The following is a 17,393-nucleotide window of genomic DNA, read 5'->3' on the forward strand; positions in this document are numbered from 1 at the left end:
GTGCTTCAGGTTAAGAACGGACCTCTGGAACAAATTAAGTACTTAACCCGAGGTACCACTGTATTTGCTTTTGACTGGAATTAACCATCCAGGGATCCTTTACCTTTTTTTTAACCTTTACCTTGCCTACATATCATGCTAAGCCAAACCATGGGAGCTCACACATTCATGCTAAGCACTGGGGCTTATGAAAGCTAGGGCCACGCATTCCATGTTCCAGGCTTAGTGTGTTAAGCGAAGCAGGCCATACACAAGCATGGATCTGAAGTTGCCCCTCAAACTATATAAGGGGATTGTTGTTTCTGTCACTACCAGTACATTTGCAGCTCTCTGCCACACACACACACACTGTAACATATGATTCCTACGAGTCCCTCAACTCAAAGCAGATTTATGGGAGGGAGTTGAGAAATCAAGAACACTTGGAAGTCGCAGGATTTGTCTGGTAAAGCATACAAGAGCATAAGCACTTGCAAATGCTGCTCTTCGCTTTTTTAGGAGTATTTGCACAGAGGTACCTCGGATTACGAACTTATTTCGTTCCAGAAGTCCATTCTTAACCCTAAGCGTTCTTAACCCGAGGCGTGCATTCCCTCCTGTGGCCCTGGAAGCGGATTGCGTTTGTACAGAGCAAAGTTCGCAACCCGGGACACCTACTTCCGGGTTTGTGGAGTTTGTAACCTAAAGCGTTCATAAGCAGGACTGTTCCGAACCCGAGGTACTACTGTGTTGACCTCAAGTCCGAGGTGGCTTACAATAAAAATAAAATAAACAATAGCCAACAGATAGTAGGTTGGAGCAAATATGTATTTATGTTACTCCCCAGACCTCAGTGCTCCAACTGCCCCTCTGCTGCTTAATCTCTTGGCCTGGAAATGGCTTCCCAATAGCCATATATTAGATGCTTATAGGATAGAGCTTAACCATTTGGCTATGCATATTTCTATACTGAAACACCAAGAATGGCTACAAATTCTGTTGACCCAGAACTGTAAGAAGTTTCCTTAATGTTAAGCAGGCAACATCACCATAATCTACCAGTATCGTTCAGTTAAAACAAACATGCTGTGATACACCGTGTTTGGAATATGTGACGAAGGCAGGCTTAAAGTTCAGTTAAAAACAGAAACGAACTCATCCAAACGCCCTAGAGCACAATACTTCAACCTTTTCATATCTAGGACCTCTGCCTCCCTGACCTCCACAAACTGCAATAGGGGACCCAGTTAACATATTTTACCCTTACCTACTTCTCTCCTTACTTCTTTAGGGTGACTAAATTCAAAGCTATATTTTAAATCATTGTACACAGGAGGGGGGTTGTTTGTAGATTGAGCTCATCATGCCAGGTGAAAGAGTACCTAGTATCTTCTTCTACCCAACTATTAAAGTTAAAATAACTCTCTTCCTGTTTGCATTTCGTCACAATTCTTCACCCACCCCAATTAGGAAGGAATCCAAACAAAAATAATATACTGGTGGTACCACTGGTGCTGGACACTTTAGGATGGGGTACAACCCACTTGTGGATCATAACCTACTGGCCTACTGGAGCAGCCAGACCACATGGAAAGATAGGACTCTTGAATAATACAAGCATAATTACAATAAGAGAGCAAATGAAGGAATATACAGAATGCTATCCAAGATACAGTTTCAGGAGGAAAAAATAGCCAAACCAACACTTTTGTTTTTCTGCTAAATTTCAGATTAAAAGATGGAGCGTGATTTATTTTCCTTTTTAAAAAATGGTTTATCTGTTTCCATATTTTATTTTCAATTTTCAATAATTTAACAATTTAACATCCAAATTACTTACTTATTCATCCCTTGTAGACTTCCCCCCACCCCATGCCTGGCTTCCAATTTCTCCCTTTTATTACCTTACACATCTTTACTTTTTGTGCTTTCATCTTGTATTTTTATCTTGTGAACCGCCCTGAAATATATTGATGAATCTAATAAATACTCCTCTTCCTACTCTTTATTTAACCCCCCCCCACAAAAACCCACTAATTTTCTTTCTATACAAAATTAGATAAGGAGCCAACACAGTTTGCCATTCTATATTGTTGGCAGGCTAGATTTATATACAAGAATGTCAATAACAGCAGCACCAAGCTGAAGGACATTAAAAATACTGAATAGATGCTTTCACATTCTTTGCTATCTAAATGTGTTAGCAGTAACACATTGACAGAAAGAAGTATTTGAAATCAGAGTGTGAAACTGCTAAAGCTGCTTTGAATCTCATTTGCAAAAGGTAATACAAAGCTGTATCAATGCAGTAGGCTGATTAAGCACCTGAACTAATCAGCCCTCATAGCTTCCATGATATTGAATGTTACCAATTCAATCAACAATGAAAAAATTAGCACACATCATATGTATGGTGACACTTATTGTACCTTATATATAGAAAAAGCTATTACAGCACTTGATTAAAAAGGTATCATCAGTACAGTGAACACTATAGCTAGGCCTTGCATCATGAACATATGCTGAACAACTGAAAGTATATTCTTAACTTTTTAATGGTTTTTATTGTATGGTTTTTTTGTTTTATTCTATAAACCACCTTGATCTATTTTTGACACAGTATAAAAATATTGTTATATATAAATAAAAGTAAACTAACAAATGTGCACAGAAGGTTGCTGTTTTTTTAAAAAAAAAATCAGGGTCATGGTATCAGCTACCTGATTTTAAATAAAGGAAATACTGAATTATGGTTGCACTTTAATGCACATTTATTTGGGTGCCAGTCCCACAGAAGTTATTAGAACTTACAACTGATTAAATGCACACATATAAGGCTTTAACACCTGCTGAGAGAGGAAAATGTATGTCCTTGTGGGTGAATCCCCATAACTAGTTGCAGCCACTGAATAAAGTTCACAGCTCAGTTAGGAAGATTTGGAACCGAGGCTCCATAGCACACAGAGGCAATAATAACCATCCTGTGCTAAGAAGCTGCAGTACCACTCTCAGGAATTTTAATTTAAAATATTTCCTATGTGATACAAGAAAAAAAGTAGGCCAAGAAGCAAGCAAAGGACAAAGAATTGACCAGCTTCATAGAGTCCTTCCTATTATGTCAGATTCAAGAGAACCCTTTAAGCTGATACAACTCTGCGTCCTGAAATTCAGAGTATAGAAGCTTTGTAGGGAGTCAGACAAATGGTACTCCTCTTCATATGACACCAGCTTGCCAATGGCTCAGCAGAGATTTCTTCCTGCCTTCAATGACCCTGTAATGAGAAACTTAAAAAAAGGGACCTTTTGCATGCAAAGCCTGTGTTCACTGAGCTATAGAAGTCTGCAGCTGTGCTGGCCATACCTGAACCCATAGCTCTTCAAACAAAAAACCCACTCAATTTCTAATACAGAAAACTGCATACACTACAATTCACCACCGACAAAGGTTAAAATATGTGTCAGGGTAAACTTTGAAAGCTCTCTCTTCTTTTTAAAATCATAGTGCAGTATTAGAAGAATCACAAACCTGGAAATATTTCTGTATACTAAAATAATTAGAACAATTTTCTCTCAATTTTTAAAAAAACTAAACGAAGAAAGACCAGCAGATTGAGGTTCCCAACAGCATATGCAGACAATGCGAAGTTTTAGACAGTGTCATGAAACATTAGGATGTACTGTACTACCAACCTTAGGTTGGCTGCAGTCTTAAAAATCTGACACTTACGTTAAATTTAATGTGCACTTAAGAAATTAAGTGACTTTTCAAGATTCTAATTCAAAGCACCTGAGGTCTAGAATAATGGGTAGCGATACAGTAGATATGCTGTAAGAGTGTACCAATGTTGTGAAAATATTGAGGGTGAGGGGTTGAGATAACTGGTGTAAGATCATTTCTGATTTGTTCCTGAATATAATGGAACTGCACAAAGCTAAAATTTTCAATATACACAAAGCAATGGCTCTTGGCAGCTAGAATGGTGGCAAAGTGATAAAACTAAATGCACTGGAAAGGTAAGAGAGCTCCTAAGAGATTAAACAAATTAATCAAATGATACATCTGGCAATACATGAAGAAGAAGAAGAAGAAGAAGAAGAAGAAGAAGAAGAAGAAGAAGAAGAAGAGTTTGGATTTGATATCCCGCCTTTCACTCCCTTTAAGGAGTCTCAAAGCGGCTAACATTCTCCTTTCCCTTCCTCCCCCACAACAAACACTCTGTGGGGTGAGTGGGGCTGAGAGACTTCAAAGAAGTGTGACTAGCCCAAGGTCACCCAGCAGCTGCAGGTGGAGGAGCGGAGACGCGAACCCGGTTTCCCAGATTAGGAGACTACCGCTCTTAACCACTACACCACACTGGCTCTCCAGTGTGGCTCTCCAGTACTGGAAAGGTAAGAGAGCTCCTAAGAGATTAAACAAATTAATCAAATGATACATCTGGCAATACATGAAGTATTGCATTTATCTCTAGAAAACTCTTTACAGACAAATGAAAGAATTTTGACTACTTTCTTAGGTAGGTTTAGTGTTTGAAGTTCTGATGGTGTCAAACATTTATTCTGAATATTCCTGAAAATCTTAAAGAGAAAACTGTTACATGTGATAGTTTTACAGGCAAGTTTTGTTTCCAAACGTTGGATATCAGAAAACATAAATATAAAAAGTATGGGATTAGTAGAGTGATAATTCAGGATTTTTTTATTCAAATGATATTAGAAGGTCCAAGTTACAGCTCACAAGACTGCAACAAAGAAAATGCCATACAGTACTACTACTAATAATATAGTGGTACCTACTAATAATATAGTGGTACCTTGGTTTGCCCCCTTCATGGATCACTGCCTTGCCGTGGTGAAGGGGCTTGAATAACTCAGAGAAGCTATGAACTATGCCGAGCAGGGCACCCAAGATGAACAGGTCATAGTGGAGAGTTTTGACCAAACGTGATCCACCTTGGCAAGCTACTCCAGTATCCCTGCCAAGAAAACTCCATGGACAAAGACAACAGGCATATAAAAGTTATGACGCTGGAAGATGAGCCCCTCAGGTCGGAAGGTGTCCAACATGCTACTGGGGAAGAGCGGAGGACAAGTACAAGTAGATCCAGAGCTGATGAAGCGGCTGGGCCAAAGCCAAAAGGACGCTCAGTTGTGGATATGCATGGAAGCGAAAGGAAAGTCCAATGCTGTAAAGAAAAATATTGCATAGGAACCTGGAATGTAAGAACCATGAACCTGGGTAAGTTGGATGTGGTCAAAAATGAGATGGCAAGAATAAATATTGACATCCTGGGCATCAGTGAGCTAAAATGGACGGGAATGGGCGAATTCAGTTCGGAAGACTATCATATCTACTACTGTGTGCAAGAAACCCGTAAAAGAAATGGGGTGGCCCTCATAGTCAACAAAAGAGTGGCGAAAGCTGTACTGGGATGCAGTCTCAAAAATGATAGAATGATCTCGATACGAATCCAAGGCAGACCTTTTAACATCACAGTAATCTGGTACTGAAGAAACTGAAATTGACCAATTCTATGAAGACTTACAAGACCTTATAGAAGTGACACCAAAGAAGGATGTTCTTCTCATTATAGGGGATTGGAATGCTAAAGTAGGGAATCAAGAGATAAAAGGAACAACTGGCAAGTTTGGCCTTGGAGATCAAAACGAAGGAGGGCAAAGGCTAATAGAGTTCTGTCAAGAGAACAAGCTGGTCATCACAAACACACTTTTCCAACAACACAAGAGACGACTCTACACATGGACATCACCAGATGGGCAACATCGAAATCAGATTGATTATATTCTCTGCAGCCAAAGATGGAGAAGCTCTATACAGTCAGCAAAAACTAGACCTGGAGCTGACTGCGGCTCAGATCATCAGCTTCTTATAGCAAAATTCAAGCTTAAACTGAAGAAAGTAGGAAAAACCACTGGACAGGTAAGATACAATCTAAACCAAATCCCTTATGAATACACAGTGGAAGTGAGGAACAGGTTTAAGGATTTAGATTTGCTGGACAGAGCGCCTGAAGAACTATGGGTGGAGGCTCGCAACATTATACAGGAGGTAGCAACTAAAACCATCCCAATGAAAAAGAAATGCAAGAAAGCAAAGTGGCTGTCCAACGAGGCCTTACAAATAGCGGGGGAGAGAAGGCAAGCGAAATGCGATGGAGATAGTGAAAGATACAGGAAATTGAATGCAGATTTCCAAAGAATAGCAAGGAGAGACAAGAAGGCCTTCTTAAACGAGCAATGCAAAGAAATAGAGGAAAACAACAGAATGGGAAGAACCAGAGATCTGTTCAAGAAAATCGGAAATATGAAAGGAACATTTCGTACAAAGATTACCATAATTAAGGACAAAAGTGGTAAGGACCTAACAGAAGCAGAAGACATTAAGAAGAGGTGGCAAGAATACACAGAGGAATTATACCAGAAAGATATGGATGTCTCGTACACCCCAGGTAGTGTGGTTGCTGACCTTGAGCCAGTCATCCTGGAGAGTGAAGTCAAATGGGCCTTAGAAAGCACTGCAAATAACAAGGCCAGTGGAAGTGATGCCAGAGGATTGGAGAAGATCAGTCTACATCCCAATCCCAAAGAAAGGCAGTGCCAAAGAATGCTCCAACTACCGCACAATTGCACTCATTTCACATGCTAGCAAGGTTATGCTTAAAATTCTACAAGGAAGGCTCAAGCAGTATGTGGACCGAGAACTCCCAGAAGTGCAAGCTGGATTTAGAAGAGGCAGAGGAACCAGAGACCAAATTGCAAACATGCGCTGGATTATGGAGAAAGCTAGAGAGTTCCAGAAAGACATCTACTTCTGCTTCATTGACTATGCAAAAGCCTTTGACTGTGTCGACAACAGCAAACTATGGCAAGTTCTTAAAGAAATGGGAGTGCCTGATCACCTCATCTGTCTCCTGAGAAATCTCTATGTGGGACAAGAAGCTAGTTAGAACTGGATATGGAACAACTGATTGGTTCAAAATTGGAAAAGGAGTACGGCAAGGCTGTATATTGTCTCCCTGCTTATTTAACTTATATGCAGAATTCATCATGCGAAAGGCTGGGCTGGATGAATCCCAAGCCGCAATTAAGATTGCCGGAAGAAATATCAACAACCTCAGATATGCAGATGACACAACCTTGATGGCAGAAAGTGAAGAGGAATTAAAGAACCTTTTAATGAGGGTGAAAGAGGAGAGCGCAAAATATGGTCTGAAGCTCAACATCAAAAAAACGAAGATCATGGCCACTGGGCCCATCACCTCCTGGCAAATAGAAGGGGAAGAAATGGAGGTGGCAGTGAGAGATTTTTCTTTCTTGGGCTCCATGATCACTGCAGATGGTGACAGCAGTCACGAAATTAAAAGACGCCTGCTCCTTGGGAGAAAGGCGATGGCAAACCTAGACAACATCTTAAAAAGCAGAGACATCACCTTGCCAACAAAGGTCCGTATAGTAAAAGCCATGATTTTCCCAGTAGTGATGTATGGAAGTGAGAGCTGGACCATAAAGAAGGCTGATCGCCGAAGAATTGATGCTTTTGAATTATGGTGCTGGAGGAGACTCTTGAGAGTCCCATGGACTGCAAGAAGATCAAACCTATCCATTCTGAAGGAAATCAGCCCTGAGTGCTCACTGGAAGGACATATCCTGAAGCTGAGGCTCCAATACTTTGGCCACCTCATGAGAAGAGAGACTCCCTGGAAAAGACCCTGATGTTGGGAAAGAGTGAGGGCACAAGGAGAAGGGGACGACAGAGAATGAGATGGTTGGATGGTGTTCTTGAAGCTACCAGCATGAGTTTGATCAAACTGCGGGAGGCAGTGGAGGACAGAAGTGCCTGGCGTGCTCTGGTCCATGGGGTCACGAAGAGTCGGACACGACTAAACGACTTAACAACAACAACACCTTGGTTTGCAACCGCTTTGGATTACAACCATGTCAAACCCAGAAGTGTGTGTCCCTTTTTTTGGATTACAACCCATTTTTTTATTTTTTTGGGGGGGATTACAGCCCATTTGGGGGGAGAGGGCCCATTGGCGAAAGCACGCCTTGGGTTGCAACCTGTTTTGGTTTACAACCGGACCTCTGGAACGGATTATGGTTGTAAACCAAGGTACCCCTGTAATGTAAGAATGTAATGGAAGATTTGTAATGTAGGATCACAATTCTGGATGTGCACGGTCAGGGTGGAGTAGGGGAGCAAAAAGTTGCACAAGAGCAGGGATCATAGATGAGAGGGAGAAGAAAGGAACATCAGAAAGCTATTTTTCCTTGTTAAAACTGGTTGGTTGGTTAAAAGAAACACCAACACTCCATGTTTCTCCATCCCTGTTTTAGTCAAACTCTGCTGTTGTTTATTATTCACAAGCAAACACCCATATATGCACAGCATCCATCAACTGAACATAACTATCTCTAACCGAATAATCTACCTGACAAGCTTGTTCAAAAGACTCTATTCATCTTAAAGATATAGCATATATCAACACTGGGTGTGTCCACAACGCCAGCTGGAGGATAGCAAAGCAAGGAAATGAGGATGATCTGCATGCAAGAGAGAGTTGGGGAGGGGAAGGGGGGGGAAAGAGGTGGTACAAATGGGCTTGTAAAGAAAGGAAGGAGTAGGAGGCATGGGAATAGGGGTGAAGATGAGAGCAGGGGAATGAAAGGCTTTGAAGGAAAGGAGAAGGCAGAAGGTGGAAAAGGTGCTAAGCAGTTACAATGTGTGGGAGAAGGAAAATGCAGGTTACCATGGGGGTTGTTTGTGCGAGGCATGGGCATGGTGGTGAAGGTAAAAATGGGGCTGCAGAATAGAAAAGTGGTTTTAGAGATGGGGTTGGGATGGTGAAACATGATAGCCAGACAACAGTAACCAGGAAGTGGTTTTCTACAAGGACCAAAGGACAAACCTTTATTTATAAAATATAGATTATTCTTCTGCTTCTAGGCTCTAAAATATTGGGACCTACTCTAAGCCTTGTGGCAAAATATCCAAACAAATAATTCCAGTAGAATATGTATAATTGCTCTTATCTTTAACATAACAAATCCCATATTTTCAAATATTAGCAGGGTTTGTTTAAAACAGAACAATGTAATAACAGAAGAGAACACTAAACATTATTTCATTATTCAGCCGTACATAGCAGCACATTTCCACTGATTTCCTGTTGATATGCAAAATAAACCCGCCCTAGCTTTTAAAGTGGTGTTCTTTCAAAATATAGTATGCTACCTTTAAGATTGCAAGATAAAACATCTCAGGAAAAAAGTCTTGGGAGTGTCATTTTTTCCAGTGTAGGTGTATATACAAAGTGAAGCTCAAAAACATTTAAAAATGTTTCTCACTGCTTTTGACATAAGCCACTTCCTTTCTAAAGCCCACACACAGCTGTATCAAACAGAATGTGACTCTTGTTACAAAATGTTCCCCAAAAGAGACTGATATGGTCCTATTCACTACCCCGTATTTTACTAATGTGAAATAAATGACTGAAGCTTTTTTAATCATAGCTACTTTTAAATTACCGTATTTTTCGCACCATAGGGCACACCGGACCATAGGGCGCACCCAGTTTTTAGGGGGGGGAATTCAAGAAAAAAAATCTTTTTCCCCCCCGCAGCCCCAAAGAGCAGCGTACAGGCTGCACACAACCTCTCCCTGCCGGAGGGGTTGCGTGCAGCTATGGATCAAGCCAAAGCAGAGAGCGGGATGGATCCCGCTCGCTGTTTTGGCTTCCCCTAGCCCCGTGCAGCCTCTCCCTCCCGGGAGAGGCTGCGTGGGGCTAAAGAATCCATAGCCCCGTGCAGCCTCTCCTTGGCAGAGAGGTTGCGCGCAGCTATGGAGGAAGCCAAGGCAGCGAGCGGGATGGATCCCGCTCGCTGTTTTGGCTTCCCCTTTAGCCCCGTGCAGCCTCTCCTTGGCGGAGGGGCTGCACAGGGCTTTCCTGGCTTTACTGGGAGGTGGGGGGATTCCCTCACCTCTCCCGAAAGCCCGCAGAAGCCGTGCAAACCCTTTAAAGAGATCGCGGCTTCTCCTGGCTTTCCTGGGAGGCGGGGGGATTCCCCCGCCTCCCGCGAAACCGGCAGAAGCCGCGCGCCTTTTAAAAGGGCTGCACGGCTTCTGCTGGCTTTCCTGGGAGGCGGGGGGATTCCCCCGCCTCCCGCAAAACCGGCAGAAGCCGCGCGCCTTTTAAAAGGGCTGCACGGCTTCTCCTGGATTTCCTGGGAGGCGGGGGGATTCCCCCGCCTCCCGCGAAATCGGCAGAAGCCGCGCGCCTTTTAAAAGGGCTGCACGGCTTCTCCTGGATTTCCTGGGAGGCGGGGGGATTCCCCCGCCTCCCGCGAAATCGGCAGAAGCCACGCGCCTTTTAAAAGGGCTGCACGGCTTCTCCTGGATTTCCTGGGAGGCGGGGGGATTCCCCTGCCTCCCGCGAAATCGGCAGAAGCCGCGCGCCTTTTAAAAGGGCTGCACGGCTTCTCCTGGATTTCCTGGGAGGCGGGGGGATTCCTCCGCCTACCGCAAAACCAGGCTCCCCCCCCCGCCAGCCTTCTAACCAAGTCGGGGGACAGCGGGAAGGGCGCGCTGTGCCCCTGCCGCTGTCTCCCGAGTTTGCGGGGCTGGCGACGGGGAGGAGCAGGCTTCTCCCCCCGCCAGCCTTCTAGCCAAGTCGGGGGACAGCGGGAATGGCGCGCTGCGCCTCTCCCGCTGTCTCCCGAGTTTGCGGGGCTGGCGACGGGGAGCAGCAGGCTTCTCCCCCGCCAGCCTTCTAACCAAGTCGGGGGACAGCGGGAAGGGCGCGCTGCGCCTCTCCCGCTGTCCCCCGAGCTTGTGGGGCTGGCGGTGGGGCTCTCCTGAAGCCTGGAGAGCGAGAGGGGTCAGTGCGCACCGACCCCTCTCACTCTCCAGGCTTCAGCGAAAGCCTGCATTCGCACCATAGGACGCACACACATTTCCCCTTCAGTTTTGGAGGGGGAAAAGTGCGTCCTATAGTGCGAAAAATACGGTATAAGGAACTTTGACATTAGGCATACACTGTCCAAAGTACGCTTAGTAGTAGTCTGCATCAAACATTAATTCTTTACCCAGTGAATTCACTCTTAACTACTAAATATTTTGTAAAGTTGATTAACTGTTCTCCATGCATTTGGATACCTCTTAACACACTGAATCAAGATGGCAGAACGAACCTTTTAAACCTGTACTGATTTTAATCAAATTTTGCCATGAAACGGGATCATATGACATCTATCCTTAAATATCAGTCCCAGCTGCCTCCTTAGGTTGCTGACTTTGGGCTCTAAGTACTTGAAATATCATTTTCCCTGTTACAGAATAACTCATGCTATAAAATCTGTGGCTCTGGTCATAGTTCCATCTACAGCTACAGTATATGGTAAGACCGTATGGAACAGAGCCTTTTCTGTTGTGCTATGCCAGACGTACAATCCCCTCTCCATGGAGATACAATTGTCCACTTCATTAGCTGTATCGAGATGCAACTGTTTCCTTGGGCCTATGGAACAAGTACTTAGGATGAAATGCCTCTTAGCTGACACACCAACAGCACAAACCAAGACAGAAACTTTATGATGCTGTAGTAGGTGCCATGGGGCACAATGGATTGGGTTTAGGAGGTCATATATCACATATCAGCCTGGAATCTTCATTAAACTTGCATGCAACAATGTTATCTTATCTGTATGACAACTGTTTTCCAAAACAAAAAGTAGGCTAAATCAAATCTCATTGCTCTTTTTCAACTACTGCAATTTGTCAGCAATACCCATATAAGCAACAAGAAGATTTTAGCAGTAACAGAATGTTAAGCAAGTGACCACAAAGTGGAAAAATACAATGGATCTAGTGTAGATATATGACCTTTAGACAGGAAGGAAAACACTCAAGTGTTGAGTCACATGAATATCCTCTCCCCATCTCTTTTGCTTTTTTCTGAGTTTTAGCTATTGAATCCATGTGCATATCTTCAGTTAAAGCACACTTCTTGTATCAACTAATCAATACACACATGCACCATTTGATATAGACAAGCAGACAAGCAGCAAATTCCTGAGTTTTAATGCACTTAAATTGTTTAAGAAATAGACACTAATTCACAGAACTATGGAACTCTTTCTAAGTTTTAAGGCAAATCTCTTTAATAGATGTTGCCACAGATTTAATTGTCGTGGGACCAAGGGTTTTATCCACATTTTTGAAAGGTAGGCAGGGAAACAAGAGACCAAAACTGCAACACAGTTTATACAGGAATACCCATTTCACTCCTGCTCCTCAGAACCTACCGTATTTTACCTATAGCTCGGAACCTCAAAGAACTACAGACAGAAAGCTGTGAAGAATGAGGTCAGCAGTTCTAAACAAAATATAAAACATACAATAATGGCAAAGATAGATTTTCAACTTTTGGACTGTTGTAGTGTTTCTATATAGCCTTTAGAATGACCATGAAACACAAGTAACCAAACTATTCAATGATATTTAAACAGCTTTCCAACAAAACACAGAGTGAGCAACCATTATTTTCACTTCAGTTCCAATTACTAAATTCAGGCACACTAAGGAAAAGAATAATTTTTATTTATTAATTCCACAAAATGTGAGTGCAAATTTAAACTATTTTTAGAGTTTTTAGGAATGAAAATATACAATTCTGGTTTTTTTATTAAAAAATATATTAATGGAGAAGCCACCAACACAAGGTACTGTAAGTATTTGAACCCTCACAGCAAGACACGGAAGACAGTGTGCACTGATTATTGATCCTCAAATTAAATTTATTTTATATATCTATATTTTTCATAAAACAAGCTACAGGTCAATTTTACTTTAAATTTTGATTTTGAATACATAAAAAACCTAAGATACTGATTTCACAATGCTCTGAATATTTTGACATTTTAGATGTCCAAAGTACACATCCAAATAGTTTTTTACAGTTTCAAAATATACAATATTTATAAAAAATGTACCATATATACACATGCAAAAACAGAGGCTGGCTTCAGAGCAGTAAAATATCAGTAAAATGTAAAGGCATGATGCACGTTTGCAGAGATCAGGATTAAAATTTGCTGCCTCACCTCCAGCTCGGGTTTGCACACATTGTACAGCATGCTGGCTGTTATCATAAAAAGAAGGTCAATGCACACCACCAATATAGCAACCCACATGTTCTTCATTTCCACAGTACTTGTAAGTTACCACCCCTCTGAACTCAAATGAACTTGTAGATTCAAGTTATGGGAAAAGGGGCAGGTGGATCACGATAAAGGAGAGAGGCATGCAGCAGCCTTGCACTGTTATCTAACAAACACAGCGCAACAATAAGTTTGCACATGCCTTTCAGCCTGCCAGGAGGGAGAGGATAAATTTATTCAGCTCCATGTCAAGCCCCTCCAAGGGGTGCAACCATATCCAAAAGACAATGGGTCATGTCCTAAGTTACCTGAAGAATATGTGCCAATCAGAAATATTTTCGAAGCTAAAAAATCTTTCCAAAAAATCTAGGAAGCAAAAATATAGTTACAAAACAACGTAAAGTTCATCTTTGGTCAACCATTGATCTACATCCTTTTAAAAAAAAAAAAACCTGCAGCATCATAACACTATTATATCTAAATATACAGTGTTTACACATTTACTTAATGACCATTTCGGAACCTGTCTAAATAGCTAGTCCATGGCTTCAAGTTGTGGTCAAATGAGTGATGGACTACACTACAATTATTCCAGTCAAGCTGCCTAAACCACACCTGCCACAATCTACCACACTAGTCCACCTACATCACAACAGCCTCTTCCCCTCATTTTCTATGGAATCCCATACAGTTACGGTACATGGGATGACTGGGAGAAAACTTTAAGCAAAAGTGACAGAGGAAGAATTCCACTGAGCAAGAGATACTGGAAAAACACTATTTTTGTCATCTGATGCAGTAAGCATTTGGAAATAGTGGTATTTAATGAGACAGCTGAACAATAAGTGTCAAATCACAACAATAAAATAAAAAAATAAAATTGCACCAAAAGGCAATGGAATGTACCTTACAATAAAAATATACTTTCAAGTTAAAAATCAAAATTATTTTACATACTGACATGGCTGTTTGTTTCTTAAAGCATGTAAAAACATCTCTCCAAGAAATATATATTTTACCCAGTGAACTAAATAATAGCTGCCTGTTAAATTAAATACAAAAGTTAAGATAGGGTGCTCACTGAAAATACAGCAATGCATTATGTTCTGTTCAAAACACTTGATACTATCAAAAACATACAAAGTCTTAACTTGACAAATGCCTATAAACCTTGATGAAGATAATAATAATAAAGAAAAGTATGGAAAGCAGCAGAAACAGAAAGCTAATAGACAAAAAATATAATCTTATCACCGTTTGAATGAGATTTAAGATACTGGTGCTCAAAAGAATAGTATTCTACAACATATAGTTAAAAAGATTGCAGAACTAGGTGTTTTGGTTAATAATTAAGTTATTCCTCAGTTGGACAGAGAACATCCTGATCATTCTACGGGAATGGGGAAGTTTTAGCCTGAATCTTTTAAAGGACCGCTGCACACATTACACTTTTTACAGGTACATGTAAAATATTTTGCTTGTACCTTAGTAAGTTTTATAAAGTGAGCACATGGCTGGCATATGTCTGCTTATTTGTACAATATATGTTTGAACTAGGAAGACAGACTGGGCTGTGGTTCCCTGCTATGCACCTATATGACAGCTAACACACATGACCTCCTGATTTAATATGAAGTGACGAAAAAGCCAGAGAGTACAGGAAAGTACAGTAATGCCAAATAATTTGTGTGAAAGAAAAAAAATGCATTTGACAACTACCCATTAAAAAAAAATTCACAAGCTGTGCTCTTGAATGTATACTTCTGGTCTCACCAAGTTTGAACATGATGGTAAGCCATTTGTAAATTAAATATTTTTGCCATGGGGATTTCAAAAACATGCACTGACAAATCAATTTTTCAAAAAAGGGACAGATTAAAAACAAAGCAAACAAAGCTCTAATGTGCCACAAGGCAGCTACAAACAGTAACAGTGCCATATTAAACACATTAGAGATTAAAAACTTTATGGAAATTCATTCACAGCAAGTATTTAATAATTTGGTCCCCAGTGTAATTTTTGTTAAAGGTAATCCTGAAACCATAAATTAATATGTTGTTTCTAGCAGGAGCTAGCACATTCTTTCTTAAAAATATTTTTTCAATATTAATTATTTAGAAAAGATTCAGCACCTTAACACATTATTCCAAAGTTGAGGCGCTAAAGATTAAGATCTACCTCTATCAATTATAGAATAAAAGGATAAAAAAGGACTGGAATTCAGTGCATCTATTCAAAAACTTTACTACAAAAGTTTGTTAACCAAAATTAACTGACAATTGTCTTTACATTTAAGACATCCATTCCACTTTGCCGTCCAAGTCAACCTGTTCAAAATATCTTTTTTAATGTAAAAATAATCAAAACTGCATTAGTTCATTGTGCTGTTATCTAGTGAAGGCTTTCTTTTGGCCTAATTTTACAATGTCATCTGGAGATGGTGATTTGAAGTCAAAAGGTGTTATTGCTAATAAGGGTCCAGTTTCATTAATTTTTACTTCTTGCATTTGCCTACTGTATAAGAAAGCCTTATGAAGATTAACTGTTTGGCGCTTACATCTCTTTGGGGGATAATGAAGACACAGAGTTATAGCAAAGGCTGATGGTGCTGCAGAGAGGGCCTTTGCCCATGAAACAGTGCCTTCCAAAATATGTGACCTCATTTTCTTTTGGTTCTTCTTCCTTCCTTTAGCTACAAACATTTGTTGTCCTTGCTTTGAAAATAAAGCGTCTTTTTCTGGAAGTGAAGTGCCTGACTGTACATGTACATGTTGAGGAGATAATGTTGATTTTCTAATAAGAACACTTAGATCAATATCTGAATTCACAACTGTAGGTTGCACTGTTTTAGGTATACGAAGCTCAGAACAGCTGCTTGTTGTTCGAGGCTTATCCAATGCAGTTGATTTTGCAATTAAATCTGAAAGTGATAAACTCTCAAGCTCTTTTACTGGAGAAGATTTGGAGAATGTTAAGGAAGATAGAGATCCTGACAGTTCTGTCAATCCAGGTGAAATTTGAGGTTGGTTGGCTAGTTGGGACAATGGTGAAAGTCCTAATTCCAAGTCTGTGAAACCTGCTGATGGGTTGCAAAGATCAGATAAGGATTGAGGCTTGTTTGAATTACTTCCTTGGTGTTCCTGTAGGAGATCAGCCAGTGATGGGCTTTGAGACACTGAAAATGTTAAGCTATTCGCTTCTGAAGAGGTGCTGATATGCCCTTGGAAGCCGCCCTTACTGTGTGAAAATGAAGGGGCATTTCCAGATAGTTCGGCCTTTTTACTGAGCTGATAACTTCTCTTGCTGTCCAGCATCAAATTTCCAAAAGCATTTATAAAACCAGGAGGATTATCCAAACAGCTTTTGCTATCATAGTTTTTCTGGAGAAAAATTAATGCACTATCTTGGGTATCTGCTGAATCACCTGTTTCGTTAAGCCTGACCAGGCCCTTCAAGTCAACTCCTTTAAATTCAGATGGGTTCCAAGACACATTTTCTGAAGAATTTTCCTTCAGCAATTCAGCCTCTGAACTAAAGCATGCATCACTTTCATTGCAAGATTTCCAACTTGTGCTGGTGCTGTCAGTTGGTGGGAGTGTTACCTGCTTGTTCAGTGGTTTATAAAGTGACTTATCATTGTCACTGAATGGTATAGAAAGAGCTCCCAAGGAGTTACAAACGGATTTTTTCTTTTTTACTGAAGGTGTTTTGACATATTTGGGTCTGAAGACTGTTTTGTCACCTGGAGCTGAAGCGTTACAAGATTCAAAATTGACCACAGGGTTGCTGAGACTACAGCAGGACTTAGTGGTATCTAAAGTATTTTCAATGGAGTTAGTCAAGTTGTTAGTGCTAGAAAATATTTCTGAGCAAAATAAGCCTTACCTTACAAGAGCCAACAATTCCAAGAGAGACACAGGGTCAAAGCAAAAACAGTTCCAATTTGTGGCAAAGCAGGAAAGCCAACAGCAAAATAGAAAAAACACAGAAAGGCATTTAATTAACAAACATTATCAAAACTGTATTAGATGTGTAAATCACAGCCTCATGAATTCAGTTTACTAGCTATGCTAAATAGACAACTCTGCAGTTGAAACTTAGCACTACTAAGCTAGAATATGCCACGTTTTTCAATATTATCTATCTAATTACACAATCTGCATCAAATTTATAAATTAACCATTACATGATATAATTTTACTATATTTATTAATAATTTTATAATTATTTAGTGCAAC

General features: G+C 40.7%; 1 protein-coding gene across 2 annotated transcripts in view; it reads right to left on the bottom strand.

The window, feature by feature from the left end:
- Nucleotides 1-17,393, bottom strand: part of HBS1L (HBS1 like translational GTPase) — a 47,783-nt gene that overhangs the window by 24,812 nt on the left and 5,578 nt on the right. The window contains exon 5 of one of the 2 annotated variants that reach the window (XM_081187686.1): nt 13,600-17,035. The exons of the other annotated variant lie outside the window; for it this stretch is intronic. Coding sequence (XP_081043812.1) covers nt 15,543-17,035 — 1,493 coding nt within the window. The 3' untranslated portion in view covers nt 13,600-15,542. Of the gene's footprint in view, nt 1-13,599; nt 17,036-17,393 lie in introns of those variants that run through there. 2 annotated transcript variants of the gene reach the window in all.

The sequence above is a fragment of the Podarcis bocagei genome (assembly GCF_964188305.1).
Source record: "Podarcis bocagei genome assembly, chromosome: 3".
Taxonomy (NCBI): Eukaryota; Metazoa; Chordata; class Lepidosauria; order Squamata; family Lacertidae; genus Podarcis; species Podarcis bocagei.